Raw genomic sequence first — 19,059 nt, 5'->3', positions numbered from 1 at the left:
TAATATTGTTTCCCTCCCAGTAACTTTGTGGAGCAGGAACTGGAATCCAGGTGTCCCACCTTTCTCTTCTGTAATCTTCTGGAGACTGACTGATTTATTTGGGGTTTGTTTTTTTGTTTTTTTTTTTTACCCCACTCTCTTGCCATCTGGTTGAATGAATAATTCAGCATTTTGTGTAACGGCAGAATAGCTCAGCAGGAGTGGTCGGGGAAGGAGGTGTAAGGACACCCTGGTCTTGTGAGCCGGCTGGCTGCCTGGTGCAAGCCCCAGATTTCCAAGTGATGCTCTGCATGCTTCAAAAGAGGAGCTTGGACTGAAAAGCCGGTTGTCCACAGTTGTGCTGTCAGATGGCATGTCCAGCACTCAAATCCTCCCCCTCTCTTGCAAGTTTTTTGACTTCCAAATTCAGGCTGTCACTTGGAGTTTGGGGGACATCGGCGTGTTTTAAGCAATAAACATATCCTTGCTTGTGCTGACACATACTCATATTTGACCCATTACATCTTTTCACCCACAAATCTCCTATAAACATAGAAAGGCATGAAAATAAATGTTTCCAACAGTCATTTTCTAGCTGGAAGTCAACACATGCAGCTGGGTAGAAAAGTACTTCAAATTATGTCTTATAGGTGTTTTCTGAGAGATGGCACTCTAGTTATTTGACATAACTGTTTCTCCAACCTGCTGTGAAGGATGAGTTGCCTTTTGGACACTTAAATGTTTTTGTGCTGTTAAAGCAGATGAGAAAGTTCAAAGCCAAGGCTGAAAGTTCAGTTTCAACTTCTAGTTTTATCACTTTTGTCACTTTGTGTCACAACCTAACCATTGTTTTCACTTAGTGTTATTAATTAAATAATATAGAGTTTGCTCATTTGAAATAGGCTATCTTTCTTCACGGCAGATGACAGTGAATTTCATTCTTTTTAGTATCCTGTGTTAGATAATAGTTGAGAGAATAATAGATTCCAGGGACCTTTGATCCACCATTACTGTAAAATAAAAATACAACTTAATTTTTTTTCCCTCTGACCATAATGATTTTAACCTTGTGTACTAATTTGAATGGGCTTGTGGGGGCAGAGTCTTAAATGAGACACAAATGAAGGAAAAATTGCTAATGCTGCCATTGTATATCTAATGAGCACTGTGTAATAAACCATAACCTCTTCAACATTTCTGTGGAAAATGGTGTGATTATTTTGGATGGCTGGCCCTTTGTGTATGGCTCATTACCATCTGGCATAATGTGTATTGATATAGCCTGTAATTGTCAACTCTTATTTGACATGCTGCCTTTAATAAATGTGACTTGCATGGCTAGAACCCCCTAATGGTTATACAGAAAACTGTAATTAAAGAAAATATGTATACTTAGGTAAAATACACACCCTTATATACATAAAATAATTTTGTAGATAGTCTCTGTTTTTCTTTGTCTCCTGTTTTTTTTGTGGGAATACTTGTATGTATTCCCAGGTTAGTACAGCACCAAATACATTGCATTACCAACGTAGATACCTGCACGTGTAAAGACAGATGTGAATCCTGAATGTAGGATCCTGTTTCCTCTTGCAGAACTCGCTTAAAATGAATTTTGAAATGTTTATTCTTTATGTGCAGTAAGACAGAATTAAACTCATTATACCTGTGGTTCCCAGCCTGCTGGTGGCTTTGGGTGCTCCTGTGCTGGGAATGGCAGGTAACTGTAATGGGCAAAGTGGCTCTGGGTTTGATGTGTTACCTGAATAAGATGGCTGAAATAAATGCATTCAGAAGTCCCAATGCTGAAAGCTTCTATACCTCCTTAAAAGAAAACGGGCTGCTGGCCAATAGTAAGTTTTCAGATACAGGGACCAACCTTAACTGCTGCCAAATCTAAGTTGTCTTTTGTTTATTTTCTGAAAAGTTTCCTTCCTACATGAATAACTAAGAGACATCGTTTTGCTAGTCAGATTGGCTTGCAATCCAAAAGAGGCCTCAGGATTTCCCCAACTTTAATCGGGTCTAATACTTGTGCTTAAGTAGGATTTCATCAGATATTGCCTTCGATTGTGCCATTGTTGGAGAATCCATCATTACTCTTTGTAATAGATTTTGGCAAGCGCCTTTGCTTTAGTCCTCTCTGAATTTGCTTAGGTTCAAGCTACTAGATCTTATTTTATCTTTGCTTGATAATCTGTGTGTTTTCTTATCTTGATTTTTTTTTTTTTTATCTTAAACCTTCCTTAAGTGGCTGTGACTGAGTCAATCTACAGATTCAATATCTGCCTTCTCTGTACATTTAAACAGATTTCATTTTGCACTTTGTATGTTTTATTTTACTCTGGTTGTTAGTGAGACTCTGCTCTAAAATTTTTCCTGCTTTCCCAAATTCTACCTGAATGAATTATTTTTACTGGTGTTGGAAACCCAGGGTTGACAGAAGCACTGCTTTTGCTGGTATTCTTCCCCTAAATCATCAATGGATCCTGTTAGCCTTTTTGACCACGGTGGTATCCTGTGTTTTAACCGATTAATTGGGATAATCTGTTCCTTCACCCTCCTTCCACCCTTTTCCAAACCTTCAGTGTTTTCTTCCTGAAAGAGTCCCTGTATGTATATGGTCTGCTTTCTGTAATTCTAGATGAGATCTTTTGGATGATCTTTTTTTTGCGATGCATATTTTTACTTGAGTAAAGCATATTGAACTAGCTCAGTTGACTCTGTATTGAGGATGATTCATTCTCTTTGCTGTTTCAGTTACATCATTCCTTTTCTGTTGCCTTTCCTCCTGCGTGCAAGTTCTCTGGACCTACTAACTATAAAATCTTAACCACTACTGCTGTTCATGAGCATTATTATTCACTACTGAGCTAGAAGATACTTATATCTAGTTGTGTAAATCCATTGCTTAAAAATATAACAGGCTTTCTAAAATCCTTTGCCTTTGTGTTGTTAGGTTTCTGCCCACCCTTACCTAACGGACCAATGCAGTTCTTAAAAACCCTCAAAGCCAAAAAGAATTTTTAGTGTATCCTTTTTTAATTGCCTTTGCTCAGCTTCCTGCCCATCTCTGCATTTTTGCGTTTGTTCCTTTATCAATTTTATTCCTTGCCTAGTTTCTGATTTGCATTTTTTGCTATCAGTTTTCCAGTTTGTTTGAGCTAGAGAGGGAAGTAATTATAGCTGGTTTGGTTGTCTAAGCCATGATTTTTTGGCTTTTTGTTTTTAATCAGCTTAGTCTTTTTAACTGGGGAATTGTGGCTATTTGGTCATATAGCAAAATATTCTTGATAAGTTTCCAAAAAGTATTCACATTTTTTTGATTAATTTATCTAACTGTTTCAGCTTATAATTGAAAACATTGCTTATATGTAATATAATATTCAGAAGCACATAATATGTCCTATTTATAAAGAATGCTTGTATACTGCTGTGGTTTTGATTATATTGTGTTCATATAACAAATGTGTTGAGATCATGTTCATGTCTACCTAAATTTTTAGTTCTGATATGAACTCTTTGTAGCAAAATAAATTTTTGATAGAGAATTCAAGTTGAATGCAACGTTTCTTGAGGTAGAAAATTTCCTTTTAGAACTTCAAGATCGTGACAATACGTTATATTGCCAATATACGTTATTTGGAGTATTCAGTATTCTCATGTAATATCAGCATTGTTATTTACAAAATGAGAAAAGGAGCACTCTAAAGAAGTAAACATCTTAGCTCTTGCTATTACTTGATGTAGTACTTGGCACGGTCTACATAGCTGTTAATACAACCTATAGCGAACACCAACTAGCATTTAAATTTGTCTTTTATGTATTAGTTGTTTAAGTCTTGATAATTGCCTTATAAAAAGGCAATATTGCATTTGACAGCTTTACTTCATTTTGGAAATATGAATTTTCCCATAGGGATAACCAGTTATTTTAATATAAGAATTATGGTATGTGATTTTAAAAATGCCAAATTTTAATAAATTTGACAATATGCTTATAAATGAGTAGCTCTGGTTTTTATTACCTGATTTCTTAGCATCAGTGTTCAAGTAATCCAAGAAATCTCTTTTTCCAGGTAGCTTTTTAATTTTTTTTCTTTACATTTTCAGGCATATTCTTGTTTTTTTCCTCTGGTTTGATTAGATAGGTTAAGCTAGCTGATGCTCCTTTAAAAAACAAACAAACAAAAAACCCCTACCAAAAAAAACAACAAAAAAAATCCCTGAACTGTAAAACCACTTTTTTTTTTTTAACAATACTTACATAACTACTGGCTCATGTCTAGAGTCTACTTTTTCTTCCTTAGCAGTGTAGAAAGGGCCGATAAGAAAAGGAAAAGTAATGGATGTCTCCCTTTTTAACGCTTTCTAGTGCTTATGAAATCTGTAATAAGAGAAATAAGATGTGAAGCTATTTAAGTTTCTCGTGTCCTTGTCTGTGGGGCTTTATAAACGTACCTGGGCTGGCTACCACTCCTCACATCTGGTTTAAGCTATGCAAATACTCTTTTAATAGCTGTCCCTTGCTGAATGTCCTTTGCATCCTTGTCGCTATAGAAGTCCGAACACGACAAGAATTGTCTTTATGATGAGTGTATCTGGATCCTTGCCTTGTCAGCCTAGCCCGCCTGCTCCTCATCTGTTCGCTCCGCTAGATTGTCACTGATTTTCTGGGTCCTGCAATGATGAGATACTTCTTACTGTACAGGCTTCCTCTTGATGTTCTCTTCTTTGTTGGTCCCAGCCTGCATGTCTGCCTCCAAGTACTGGAAAACATCAGTTTCACTTACTGATTCTGCTGGCTTCTCTGATTAACACTTTTTTTTTTTTTTTCAAACTGAACGTGGGGTGTTGTGATTCTTACCAGTTCTTTGTCGGCAGGCAGCTGGCTCCAAGGCTTGAGGGCCCCTAGCTACACTGTAGTGACACAGTGGTGGCCGCCCTTGCACATCGGTGGCACTAGTTGGAAGCTGATACAGACTGGGTAATTTTCATATTGCTCTCTGGAGTACAAAGAGGGAATTGGTTGTTCTCTGGTAGACCTAAATTAATTATTGGTGAAGTCAAGGCTGTCAAAACCCTTATTCGTAATGCCTACATTAAGAAAAGGAACAGGAGCCTGACTTCAAGTGCCCCTCTCCCCTCCGCCGACTACCCACAATGTTCAGGGAAACTGGCTTGCCTAATTCAAGTGAACATCTCCCCACTAAAAATCAGAAAACGTTTTCAAATCTTATAATGGGCTGAGAGAAGAGCTTACTGAGACATATTAGAGGAAAAAGAAATTAAGCAATGTTGAGGGGGGGAGATAAATGAAAATGTAACATCTTTTCAAGAATAAAGAAGGAAAAATACATGAAGGAGTATGGGTAGAAGTTTTATTTGAAAAACTGTATGATGCTAGGAAAGGAAGGAGATGAAAGAGGTAAGATATGTAGCCAGTTTAAAAATAAATGGATTGACAGGAATGCAATTAAACAGCATACTCAGTAAACTTAAATGAAGTTGAAAGACAACAATTCTATTATCCCTCAGGTGGAAGATGCCCCTACAGTAGCTTAGGGACCAAAAGAGGAGGAACCACAGAAGTTTTAGTCTCTGACCTTGTTAAAGGTTAACAGTGGGTAGATATTCTCTGCTGAATAACAGATACACGAATCATGATCATGTAATGAATAATTGGTGCTGTGCTGAAGTCTGCTGCTTTATCATGAACATTTTTCCTGTTAGTGAAACCACAGTGTCTACCATACATGTTGACTAGTTTAAACACCTTCCCCTCCTTTAATTTCTTGTAAGAGAGACTATATGGAGAAGATGAGAATAAGATTTTTCCATCAGCACGATGCTATTTATTACTCACTATACAGTGTTCCTTTAATCGTGGTTTTATTAACCATGGCGTTGACTTTGACAGGTGAATGGAAAAAAGAACTCTAAAAATCCCAGCCCTTTCTTGCCACGTAACCAAGTGGGTTATCTTGGTGCAGCTCAATGACCGGAGCACACAGGATGAACTTGAATTTAGTGTACGCACCTTCTTGTCTTTCCAAAGGTTTTTCTTTCTGTTCATTGGTCACAAAAAAATAATCGGATACCAAGTTCTGCCCAAATACATTGTCAGCTCTTAAGATTATCACTTTAATTAATGCTTTTTCATATGTAATTTTCCACTAAAGAATTATTGCATTTTTCGGATTCATAGGTATGTATAGACTATTATACTTGTCACTAAAATCGAATGGATGCTGGTATTTTTTTATGTATTTATTTTTTAAAAAACCCTGAATGTAAGGCTTTACAATTAATTGCAAGTTAATGCTTTGTGTGTTGAAGGGAAAATAATGGATTGGCAATCACAGAGAAAATGTTCAAATCTTGCGTGTATACTGTTAGTCACTTCAAAGGTTCAATGATAAGAGTTCTTAAAGAATTTTTGATCTATCAGTTCCATTGTCTTTGTTCACTGCAGTTGCTTCCATTGCCGACAATTTTAGAATATGGATTTTAGTGGCTAATTTAAGTCTTTAGTCCATTTCTGTGAAATATTATGTCTACTATTAACATTTAAAATTATTAAATGCTTCTTTGCATAACTTATCATCCTTTAAGAGGGTCAGTATATTTCTGACGGTTAGCTGATAACGAAAGGTAAACTCACTCAAGTTTTCTGGCTGTTACTGAGAACTTGAGTTTCCATCGCAAGTATTGAAGAGGAGTTTTTCAGCTGAAGTAGTCTTTTGTTCACAGCAATATGATTGCACAATTTAATGTTTCTATTTTATCATGTGTTTTGCAAAACGCTATTTTTTCTTTTTAGAGTAGGACTTGAAATTAGGGACTGAAGTCACTAACAAGGACTCTCTCTACAAGGAGATTGTACTGGCTAATGTTTCATTGCTGCAAGTCCTTAAAGATAACACAAATAACAAAGAGGATATTCAGGATGCCAGGAAGGAATACTTGCATGGGAAGTCTACCATCAAAACCTATTTTGTTTTCACAGAATTTTGTTTATCCCCCTTACCGTTTCATACAGTTTTGTGTAGGCTTTAAAATTTGTGTTGAATTCTGCACGAGATGTTCATCTGCGTAATAAGACCATTAGAAATAGTGATACTGTGATGAGGCAGACTCCCAGGCATACAAATAGGAAACATTAATCCAAAACAAAATTTTAGAATGCATTTTTTGAGATAGAAGCGTATTTACAGATTTTTTCCGTTAGTTCTGTATTTTTCTCTATAGATGTGGTGCCTGTATGAGTGTGGGGTTTCTACAAAAGCTGTTTTCCTTACTTCGGCGTTGCAGCAGCAGAATGTTGCAGCTACTGCATCTCTTATAAAGGCAGATATAAAAGATTTCTTGAAGTATGCTCAGCAGTTTATCAAAGTTCACATATTTGAATGGCAGTGATCGGTGTAACTTCATTGGGAGAGGGAAGCAAAGAGGAACAATAGAAATTGCACTTGTTTTTATTGTTGCAGGATGTCTATATAACTGAATTTTACATTTTTCTAGTATCTTCCTGCAAGCAGGTGTTTCACAGTCCTCACATCTATATAGCTCCAATTGACCTTGCTGAAGAGTTTTTTAATTACTTGTGCAGTTAGTGTTTTCTCTGTACTTTCCAGGATGACATTTACAGTTTGAGGAACTCATAACCTAACGGATACTTTTTAGCAAGCATTTTACAGAGATTTAAGTTAGTTACACTGGTACTAAACCTTCAGGAACAAGGAGTCAGGAGTAGAAAAAACAAGAGGCAACTTACATGCTGCTTCCTTTTACACACCACAGGCAAGAAAAGTCAGTAAATTCAGATTTTTCATGGAGTAGAGAAAAAACAAACAAACAAACAAAAACGAAAGCACCAAGAACAAGTCTGAGGATCTTATCCAAGACTAGAAGAGGAGGGAAAAGTATTCACTGAAGTCGTAGATAGTAATTGGCTTGAAAGGGTAATGAGCCATTATGTCCTGTTGTCCTGTTTACAGGCTGCCCAAAGACGTTGTGGAGTTTCCATCCTTGGAGATATTCAAAAGCTCTCGGATGTGGTCCTGGGCAGCTGTCTCTAGGTGGCCATGTTTTGAGCAGAGGGGTTGGATCAGATGGCCTCCAGAGGTCCCTTCCAGCCTCAACAATGCTGGGATTCTCTTAGTTGAGAGGGCGGACAGCAGGAGAGCTGTGTTTCACAATTAACTCTGCTTAAATAATGCACCTGACAGTGGAACTCGTGCCTGTTTGACTGTGACCCATCAAAACTTTTTAGTAAGGTCTCCCTGGTAGGAGACCTGCTGTAGGTGACCCTGCTCTGGCAGGGGGGTTGGAGTAGATGATCTCCAGAGGTCCCTTCCAACCCTAACCATTCTGTGATACCGTCTGAGCTTCTGTACTGCTCTTGTTGGAATGACATCACTGCATGTAGGTTGATTTTTGGAAGGGGAGAAAGAAAAGGAGACTAAGGGATGTGTGGAGCTCAAAACGGTATCATCTTTTGAAATGTGATGTCTGTGCATGCAGTCTCTGAGGCAGTGATGGTTTGCAGGGAGTTCTTGCTTCAATGGTGAAGGCCATGAAAGACAGGTGGAAGTATGTTGGCATTTGATGAAAAAGTATTCCTTATTCTTAGGCTGCTTCCAATCGGAGGCTTCTTGTGTTGTAAAAATGTTGACAGTTTTCTCAGTACTACCTTGTTATTTAAGTAATTCTTGTGGCAACCACTTCTTTGTTGTGTGAACATGGGCTCTGGAGCAAGAAGAGGATGGAAGGAGTAGGAGTTCGTAATCCTGTTGCCCTGTTGTTTCTGCTTTTGTACTCTGCCGTATGTTGTTGTAAGTCCAGCATTGCATAAACATTATTTTTTTGTATTTTGGGATTAGCTGCTTTCAAATATAGAATTAGTTAATCACTGCATTTTGCTTCAGATTGAGAAAGCTGTATATAGTGTTGCTTTAGCCATTCAATAGCAACTTCCTAACAGTGGGGAGGGGGTCGTTGGATGCTTTACAAAGTCACGTCAAGAACCTTCCTGTATCCGTAGCAGCACTGTGGACTTCTTAGTTGCGCCTGGGTATTATGAGGTTTACCACAGAAAACGTTAAGAAATCTATTGCCTGGGATTTCTGCAATAGCTTTGGTTCTTAGATTTCTAGTTTGCTAGAGAGAGAGGGTGGAAGAGTGATGTATAAGACCAGAATTGGACGCAGATTATCTGCCTAATATGGTTCTCTCATTAGCACGGATAATATGAATACCGTTTGGAGAACAAACGGATTATAGAAAAAGAAATGAAAACATCCAGATCCTGAGCATTTGGAAAGCATGACACTGATGTATTTGTGTAACCTTTTCATGAAGAGCGATGCTGAAGTCAAAGAGGGGATTTTGATTTCCTTCATTAAAAGCTTATTAAATGAAGAAATAGGACAGTCGTTGTTTTGCTTCAATAGTTGGGGGTCACAGAGGCGGGCCTGATCTCCTCGGGATATTAATGCCTGCTTTCAGCTGGGGGAAATGAGCCGTCGCCTGAGTTAGCTGCAGCTTTATGTGCTCGTCACTAGGGATCCCCATATGTCCTGGGATCTGCGGCAGTCGGAAATGGCAGAGCTCGGCAGCAGGGAGCAGAGGGCTCTCATTGCTATTCATAACAGGTAGCTCGGCTCAATCTGCCCAGAGCAAGTCTGTTTAATGTTGATCAGCTGTCCATCTGATAAACCGAATTGATATGGACATTTCCTCCAAGGGCTGCCCTGACAATGACAGCAGGAGCATCGGGATGTCTTGTTAGTCTTTTTCTCTGAGCTTGAAATTTTATTAACCCTTTGTTAGAGCCGAGCTGAGCGTGATGACAATACTGCGGCTGTAGGTTCTGTGCATTTCTCCCTCGCCTCTTTGAAATCAAACAGCATCAACCTTCAGTTTTGTTGTCTACGTGGAGAATGGCTAGCTGTCTTGTTTCCAGGTTGTTTTTCTCTGCATGGAGCAAAAATTGTGAATTAGAAAGGCAACTTTTAGAACAGCTTAGGTTTGCTCTGTGTGACAAAATACATTGGGAACCTCTGTTTATCCTCTCCCCCTAGTCATCTCTCTTTTGCATGTCTGCCCACGCTGTGTGGCTCTTCTGGCTCTTCTCTCTTGCTAATTGGCACGGCTCACTGGCCTGAAACAGTTGCTGCTGGGGCTCTTCGCAGGTCAGCTATATTTGGGGCAGAAGGTTACTTTAGATTAATATCGTTGGGGGCAGTTGCAACACATATGCACTGTTCAGAGGAATCAGTATTAATGTACTCAGTACCATGCCTGTAGGGAGGCAGAATCTAACCTGAGCATGTATCAGCAGGTATGTGAATGTATAGAGCAGTTTAGTTGCTCAGTGAATCAGTGCTTGGCCACTTTTGAATAAGCTCAGGGAGCATAACATGCCTTTTGTACTGGGTTGCAGTTTAATTTGAACTTTAAGGCCTTTTAGTCATCTGTCTAGTTGAGGGGTACACATTGCGGTTTTGCTCGTATGTGAAGTCTCCCTGACATAGAGGGAACTGATTGAGTCAGAAAAGATGTGAATGTGCTGAAGGTTTCGTAAGAGGGGGGCCTGCGTGTATCTAGGTTTGCAGCGTTAAGAGGATGCTCCAGTGTGTTGCTCTGTTCCCCCCTCCCCTTGTTTCTGCTCAGTTATTATGTCTGTTCATCGCCATGTTGTAGTTCTGAGCTAAGGTGACATCTCTGGGCTCTGTGGAGTGACAGTCACTGTCGGGAGCTACAGGGTTGAATTGTGGGAGGAGGGGAGGAGAAGGCTGTGCTAATGACTCTTTTCATTCCTTTTCCAAAAAATGAAAATAAATAGAGGGCAAGCCTCTATGGGATAACCTCTGTGGCAAGCCTCTCATGGGGATTTTAAACCCCTAAATTCAGAAAGTAGCACACTATGTGTTTGATTAAGAAGTGATTTGCAAACCTATCCAAATAAAATTGTGTCTGCCCCTTTGCTGGACAATAACCTTTGCTTCTTCTGACTGAAACAAGCAGAGAAACATCATTATTACACAGTTTTAAAATGTTCAGCTGTTTCTGCTTTCCCCCTGAGCCCTCCCCCCTTGGTATTATTGAACTGCAAGGTATCCCGTTATTAATTTAACTCCGATTTGAGCAGTCATTGACTGCAGCATTCTTATGGTGTTCAGATCAGCTTGCTTGCAACTCCCCTGCTGATGTGTCCTTTGTTCCTTCCCATCAGTACTTTCTGCTTGGCATTTTCTTCGTGTCAGTGTCCCTCAAGCTTCAAGACGACAAAACAAAAAAAAGAAAGCACCATGAGGACTGTATTGATTACTTAGCTTTATTTTGCGAAAGAATTCAAACAAAGGGCAGCGTTCCTCCAAATGGAACCTGTGGGTACCTATGGCTTACCTGGAAATACTGAGTGATAGTTCTCTGTGCTTAACACCTTTGGGTTGTGGCTTCTAGAAGTACATAGAAGAGCTACATGAGGATTCATAAAATATCTGTTTAGCACATGTGGTTGGTTGGGTTTTTTTCCCTCCTAAGAATCTGTATTTTATTCATAGCATCAAAAATAATTGTATTTTTTCTTTTCTTTTAGTCAAAGAAGTCTGGCTGAGATTACAGAACTGATCCACACTGCCTTTCTGGTGCATCGTGGAATAGTGAATATTGGTGAGCTCAAGTCCTGCGATGGCCCGCTGAAGGATATGCAGTTTGGAAATAAAATGGCTGTCTTGAGTGGAGATTTTCTTCTAGCAAATGCTTGCACAAGCCTTGCGCAGTTGCAGAATACCAAGGTAAAAAGAAAAAAATACTTCTGCTGGCAGAGCAAGTGTCTATTAGTGAATCTTCCCAAAGAGAGATCCGTTAGAAAATCAGCAATTGTGTTATGTATGTATACATGGAGCATCCTTTAAAAATCAGCTTGCTTACATTATAGCTGTGGTTGGATTGACAGGTTGCTGCTGCTGTGGACGTGTTTAGGGACGTGGTTTAGTGGTGGACTTGGCAGCATTAGGTTAGTGGTTGAGCTCAATGATCTTAAAGGTGTTTTCCAGCCTAAATGATTCTATGATTCACCACTGTCTTATAGAATTACTGTGTTGAGGCCTCTGAAGCAGTGTAGCCATAAGTAGTAATGGATGAGTAGTTAATTTGATGAATTTAACATATGTGCAGTGGCATCCTCATGACTTGTTGGACTACAACGCAGCTGTCCAACTGCCAGCTGAAGATGTTTGGTTTGTTATTTTGTTTTACCTTGAGCTTTGCGAATGGTTTGTCTGTCTTAGGGAATTCTTGGTGCAAAAGGCTGCTTCGCCCCCCTCCCCCACCTCCTCCCCAGTGCTCAGGTGACTTTTTACTCTTAATAAAATTATTTTGTTAGGCAATTGGATGCCCCTGAGTATTGGATTGCTCTGTTAACATGGATGTACTGGCTTCTAAAGGGCAGCTGCAATCCAGCTGTTCAGCCAAACTGTTTGAACATTTACAGGGAAATGTTTTTCATGACAAAGAAATTGTGTATATGTGTATGATCTTAGAAAATGAGAGTGATGGAGACCTTGAGAGATCATTTGTGTGGTTGGTTCTTCTTTTCCCCGGACAGGATCAGCTACACCAAATCTTTCTTGACATGTGTTTGTCTAGCTTGTTCTTAAAACGTTTCATGGTAGAGAGAGATTCCTGAGCATCCCTGTACGGTCTGGTGTAACGCCTAACTGCACGTATGGCTGCAGAGTTAAGTGTGCTGTTCCAGTGGAAACAGAGAACAACTCTTTGCAGGGTTACTTTTTATATGTCTGAAGATTGCTGCCATATTGTAATGTAAAATAAATGTTTGTCGCATGTTCAGTTGTCAATAATCCACATAGTTTTAATCCTGCGCTTAAGGAGTCTATTGTTTTTAGATTCTCATGCTAAGCCTCCTCGTGATGGTAGTTGAGTATTTTTGTACCGCTTTAATTGTGAGTGTGACAGTTTCTCTCAAAAGTGGTGTCATTTTGTAACATAGAGCTGAGATTCGGGAGAGGAGACAGAAAACTAGATGTCAATCTGCTGGAATAGTGGGTTAAGCCACTATGGTGATAACTGGTAGTAAATATTTTTAAAAAAAAAAAAAGTTTTAAATAGTGCAAAATTTTAGTCGTACCATAACCAAAATGGGGTGCAGTTGATTTTACTAATTACTGTTGATTTGTATCCATTAATTACTTTTTTTTAGTACTTAGTAAGATTCTCAAGACAGACCAAAGGATTTAACCCTACATCCATTTTTTTGTTTCAACATAAGAGGAAACTTTTCTAAAATGTAGCACCCATTACTTTGCATTTAGTACATCATTAAGTATTGCAGCAGCAGTGTATAATCCCTGAAGACTTGCCAGGAAACAAGCCTACAGTGAAATGAAGCACAAGTGCAAAGAAATACTTTTTTTTTTTTTAAGCAATCATTATACTGCACGTTGGAAAGTTCTGCCAAAACATTTTAACACTTTTTTTTCATTTTTCTGACATCTAAATACTTTCATAGCTTCTACATACGATAAGTGGGATGCCATTATGGAAACTGATTGACTTAGTAAATTATTCTTTTTCATACATCTAACCCTACTAGCAAAGTTAGAAAAATTGAAGTACAAGCTATAGAAATCTCTTGACAGGTGCAATGATTTAAACATACTGTATTTATTCTTTTGTAAATGATGAATTTTCAAATCTGGCATCTGTTTTTCAGCAGTGTGAAATAACTGTGACTTTTTTCCTTCATAATGTTTTGTTTTCTTTGATGTAAAAAGTAAAAATCACAGTACTGCTTTTTTCTGGCATTTATTTGGTAGCTCAGCAAACTGGCTAATGAAATGAGCAGCATTGTATCGTACATGGTACTGACCATGGTAGGCTATAGCCTCTGTAGACGTGCATAGCTGTTGTATAGACTAGAATTCGAACTAAAGGGGGCTTTAACATTAACTGAAACCACTACTACCAGGAGAATTTTATTGTGCTGTTAAACTCTTGTCTGAGCTTGTGTATGATGCATTTATCTCTGTGCTTCTCTTGGGGCTGACAATTAGATGTGAAATTCTGTAGTCGTAATGAAATGCAGACCTATTTTATAATTGCCAAGGGTAAAATTAGCAAAGTCAATTATTTTCCCTTAGGCTTTTCCCTGTAGATATTAAAAGGCTGCAAGGTAATTGCCTTAGGTAACACTTTGATTTTTAAATAACATTAAATATAGGAATTGTTGTTGTTAATTCGTAGTAATTTTCCTCTTCTTGCTACTGTTGTAGAATATAACTGTAACGATGTTAACAAGATTCAAGGCTCAGGGTTTGTGTTTTGGGGGATTTCTTTTAAACTAGTGCTCATACTTCTCGTGGGTTTGCTAAAGTTACGCAAAAGAAGAGGGTTGGAGCTGGTGTCTTGGTTTGTGGTTTTTTTTAATATCCGAGGTACAAGGACTCAAAATTTCTGGAAATTTTGGAAAGTTAGGAACCCTCCTATAAAATAAATTCTGCTGTTGTGCTATTATAAAGTCATCTAAAATACTATGTGTGTTCAAACAACAGAAATTCAGAAGAAAGCATTCTCATTTTCTTTGTGAAATTAAGACATTAATTATGATTACAAAGTTGATATTGACTAAGGCTTAAAATAAAGTATTGAAGGGCAAATGCAACTGCATTCTACTTTTTTGTAACCATGGCAAAGTTTTCCATTTATTCAGGTAATATAAACTGTTTAAAATAAACAGTAATTTCTTCGACGAACTTTTACAGCTACAAAGTATTAGATTGATCAGATCACGTATTTAAAATTCTTCTGTACCTTATGTTAACTTTTTGATTACCTTATATAAACTATCTCTTTTTTTTTTTTGTCTGCTCTGTTTATGTTTTTGGGTGGTGGCTTTTCTTGGCCTGCTGTGATAAATTCTGTTACCGATTGAAGATAATATGGATATAACCTTACTTCAGAACCACATCCTGTAGCAGAACAGAGTTGAGCCCAAAGAGGAATCGGGTTGGGATCTTTTGGTAGTTGGTAAATCAGCGGTGGGTATGGGAATGGTGAGCCTTTGCCAAGGAAGGGCATGGTTAGTTTTTACTGCTTAAATAACAACACAGTAATGCCTGGTAATGTGCTGATTTGTTGGGCAGGGGAGTGTTTATAGGGGATGATGGGGCTGTTTTGATTAGTTTTCTGATGTTGAGGTTGCAGTATTTCGATACTAGGATTGCAATAAGGTATTTGTAAAATTCATCGTAAATGTGTAGGTGTGTGGGAGGGTGGAAAAATAAGTGATGCGTGCCTAACAAAATAAGATACCTTCCAAATATGTTGTGGGATATGTGACCATATACAGTTTTAAATAAATACATGAATAAATTATTAAGACATGTAGAAGGATGTGTTTAAGGGTTAGTTCTTTGTTGCCATCTGAAGGTAATACATCTTTAACATTTGTTGTCTTGCTTTGCTGAGCCAAGTATGTGTGGATGAAACCACTAACAGCAAGTTTTGTTGCATGGAAGTGCTTCTTTGACTCTGGTAGCAAAAAGTGTTAGTTTTGTCTTTTGATTTCTGCTTAGGTAACCTTCACTACTTGTAATATTTTTAGGGTGGCATTCAGATGCAAACATAGCAAAAGTAACAAGCATTAATTGGCATTTCTGTTTGGATACATCATATGGACACATGAACACAAGAAACCACCAAAAAAAGCCATATTCAAAACAAAAAATAAAATCCCAGAAAAAATAAAGGGCGGGGAAAAAAAGCCCAGCCCAAAACCTTGAAATACATGTAATGGTAGTGTTTCCATAGTTCTTACTGAAATCTTAAGAACAACTCTATTTTTCCCCACTATAATTCAGTGAGCTTTTGTTGGAATGTTAAACTGTTCACAGAAGCACTTCAAAATCTACAGCCTGAAAGCTTGGAATTGAATTTAAGAATCTTGTCTGTTGATGCAGAGCTCTGCCAGAAGACCACATTATAGAGCATTGTTTTATTAAGCATTATTTGTTTATAAATAAACAGTAGCACAGATGTAGTACTTATATAGTGGATGCATATCCTTATGTTAAGTTTATGTATTCCTAAAGGCATAAATATGTTGTTTACAAAATAGGCCTTGTGTTTGCGTAAACATCAACAAGTTATTCATGTAAGTCTCCTTAAGTCTTCCTGTTGCAACAATCTGAATGTACACTGTGCTTCATAAAAGAACTGCTTATCTTGAATTATGGTTTCTACTTCTGTAATGTCAGTTGTGGTCCCGTGGGGAAGGCTCTGTTTTGAACTTGAGCGACTTGATTCCTTGCTGACCAGTGAAGGACATGGAGAGTATCCCCTTGCTGGAATTATGCCAGTTGGTCTTTCAATGTAAATGTCCATTTTTGAGAATTGATAACCAGCTCAGCTAGACTTTACAATTTTAATTTTTAAAGTTGTGTAAGAAAGGTAGTACTTGTATCAGGTTTTTTCTTTTCCTGAATGATGTCAAGAGAAGAGCATAAACTTTTCCAAAAATATTTTAAGTATTTAAACAGTGAAAAGTCATGGATTGGCTAAAGAAATGATTCCTAGGATCAGTGGCAGTTTTCTGGTCCTCTCTTCAAAACTGAAAACTTATTCCAAAGAACATGGAGAGTGCATACTATCAAGAATCTGGTAAGAAATATCCTTTTTAAAAGGAAATGTCTTGTTGCCTAGGTAAAGGAGCATTTAGCAGCCACTGACTTGTAATAGGTCCAAATTACTGTCCCTCAGAACAGCGCTTTTCATTTTGTTTTGGTAGAGGTAGTTGTGAGATGAGTTATTTTCAGAGCAATGAAAGTTATTTTCAAAGAGCTATTCTCTATTGTTTTTTCTTGTGGAAAATATTAACCACAAATACCTGCTAAGTATATTACCATTATATTTTACATAAAATAAACCCTTAATCTGAATTTTCCTTCTGAGATTCAGTAGCTGTATTGATCAGAGAAGGCAGGATGAAAAAATGGAGAAAAGGTGAGAACCGGAAGTTACATGTTTTCTCCCAGTTACAGGGTTAATATAGAAAACTGAAGATGATGATAAAACCATTTTCAAATTCTGTACATTTTTAGTTATTCTTAACTCTTCACCTCTGCTTATTTATCTACTTCCTTTTTCTTCCCTGATACAAGCTACTGTTAGAGATGAGTACCTTTAAAATGATCAGCTTACAGAGTAGGTAGGTGACACTGAGACATAAATTTGGTAAGAGACAGAGATCAGATTGGATTAAGAGACCCGGGTTATGAAGTTCATAGTGAAGTTGAGTTCTCAAGAGAAATAAAATAAAAGAAGAAGAAAACCTTCAAATTTTTTTCTAGAGAGGAGGATAAAGAGCTTTTCAAAAGGACATTATCATGTCAGTCTTGCTGTACCTTCCCTTGAGGCACTGTTTGGTGATGTACTGGACTAGATAGGGAGTAGGATAGTATCTATATTGCTAAGTACTTTTATTCTAATTTAGTATTTTAGAGTGCCAAAGGGGCGTGTCAAAACCAGACACTACTGAAAAATATAGGTAAGTTTAAAGACCTCTGAGCTGGTTTATGGAAAAGTACACTTAAGGAACACTGCTTATCTGGCTCATAGAATAGAAGAAAACAAAGGAAGAGTTGTGATGTTTTTGAACCATTAACCTAGTACGAAATGACATAAGACAGCATAGCTGTCATGACTGCATTATTACTCTTCTGTAAGCAGTTCTGTATTTTAAAATACTGAGATACATAATCAATATTGGCATACAACTTAGTATAGATTTTATTGGAGAATGCAAACACACTTTCAGTACTGAGAAATACATCATTATGATTTCTACGTAGTATTGAATCAATTGTTAAGAAAACTGTTGTTTTAGTAATTATTTTTAGGGTGCACCAAAATGTACTAGTTTTGAATCCACTTCTGAGAGGTAAATTTGGTTGTAGTTTACCTCAAAGTAAAACATAAAAGGCATTGTAATGAAAACAAACTTTATGTCCATGTGATGGACATGTATTGGTTTTTCTGCCCGATGTTCTCAAACACTGGATTTTTAAAAAGAAGATTTCTTTACTAAAGTTTTATTGACAGTCGTGTGAAGAACCTTTGGTAGCAAAAAGACACTCTTTATAATAGTTGATGAAAGTATTTAAGCATTAGGGAATAAAATTTCTGTATGTTAGAGATAAAAGATGAAAATCTATTGGAACCAGTACTTGATAATAAAATTTTTCCCACACTACTGCCTTAAAACTTTTGTCTAGCATTTCTGCTGTCATTAGAGGTAACATTTCTTGTGATTATGATGATAAAATTGTAGAATGATGTTAGTTAATCTCCGGCTTACTGCATTGTGCTCTTCCCATTGCCCCTTTCCATGCTTGTGTCAGTGGAACAGTTCCTTAGCAAGTGCATCATTTGCCTTTGTTTTCAAGAAGTAAATTTATAGCCTGTAAAATAACACCTGAGCAAGTGAAGCATTCAGTTTTCTGAATCTTGTACAGATTTTCTTCTATTTTGCTGTCTATAACTGGTAGTATAATCAATATTTGTAAAATTTCATTACCTTAATGGCTGCGGTTATATGTTTGAAAAGTAATCTTTTGGAGAAGTTAAATTAGAGGATTAGGTGACACAGCTTATTAACTTATTAAATTAATTGAAACTCTAAAAATTAGACAATCTGTAACTGTAGTGATAGGTTAGAAACAGTCTCCTTTTTGATCTGTAAGAGTTCCATTGCATTGCAGTGAATGTCAGTTTTGAGATTACAACCACTTAACTTTGTTTTGATTCCTAATCAGTGCATTCCTCAAATAGGTCTCATCCTTTACCTTACTGGCCTTTTGCACCTGTACGCTTTTTTAAAGCTAATGCTTTTTATGTTAAGCTTTCCCAAAGCTAGACTCCACTGGTGTTAGTATAGGTCTGTATTGAAAGAGTTTATTTTTCTGTGGTTCTTGGCCATGGCACTGATGGAAAATTTTATGTTTAGATTTCAGTCTGTTTTCTATCCTCCCACTTCTGCATGAAAAAATAGTT

The 19,059-nt window shown here is 37.5% G+C and overlaps 1 protein-coding gene across 1 annotated transcript in view; it reads left to right on the top strand.

Moving 5' to 3' along the window:
• PDSS2 (prenyl (decaprenyl) diphosphate synthase, subunit 2) overlaps positions 1-19,059 on the top strand; it is a 143,287-nt gene that overhangs the window by 88,019 nt on the left and 36,209 nt on the right. The window contains exon 3 of the mRNA XM_009893860.1: positions 11,585-11,783. Coding sequence (XP_009892162.1) covers positions 11,585-11,783 — 199 coding nt within the window. The remainder of the gene's footprint in view (positions 1-11,584; positions 11,784-19,059) is intronic.

This window comes from Charadrius vociferus, unplaced genomic scaffold (genome assembly GCF_000708025.1).
Source record: "Charadrius vociferus isolate BGI_N301 unplaced genomic scaffold, ASM70802v2 scaffold129, whole genome shotgun sequence".
Taxonomy (NCBI): domain Eukaryota; kingdom Metazoa; phylum Chordata; class Aves; order Charadriiformes; family Charadriidae; genus Charadrius; species Charadrius vociferus.
This window is presented reverse-complemented; position numbering and strand designations above follow the sequence as displayed.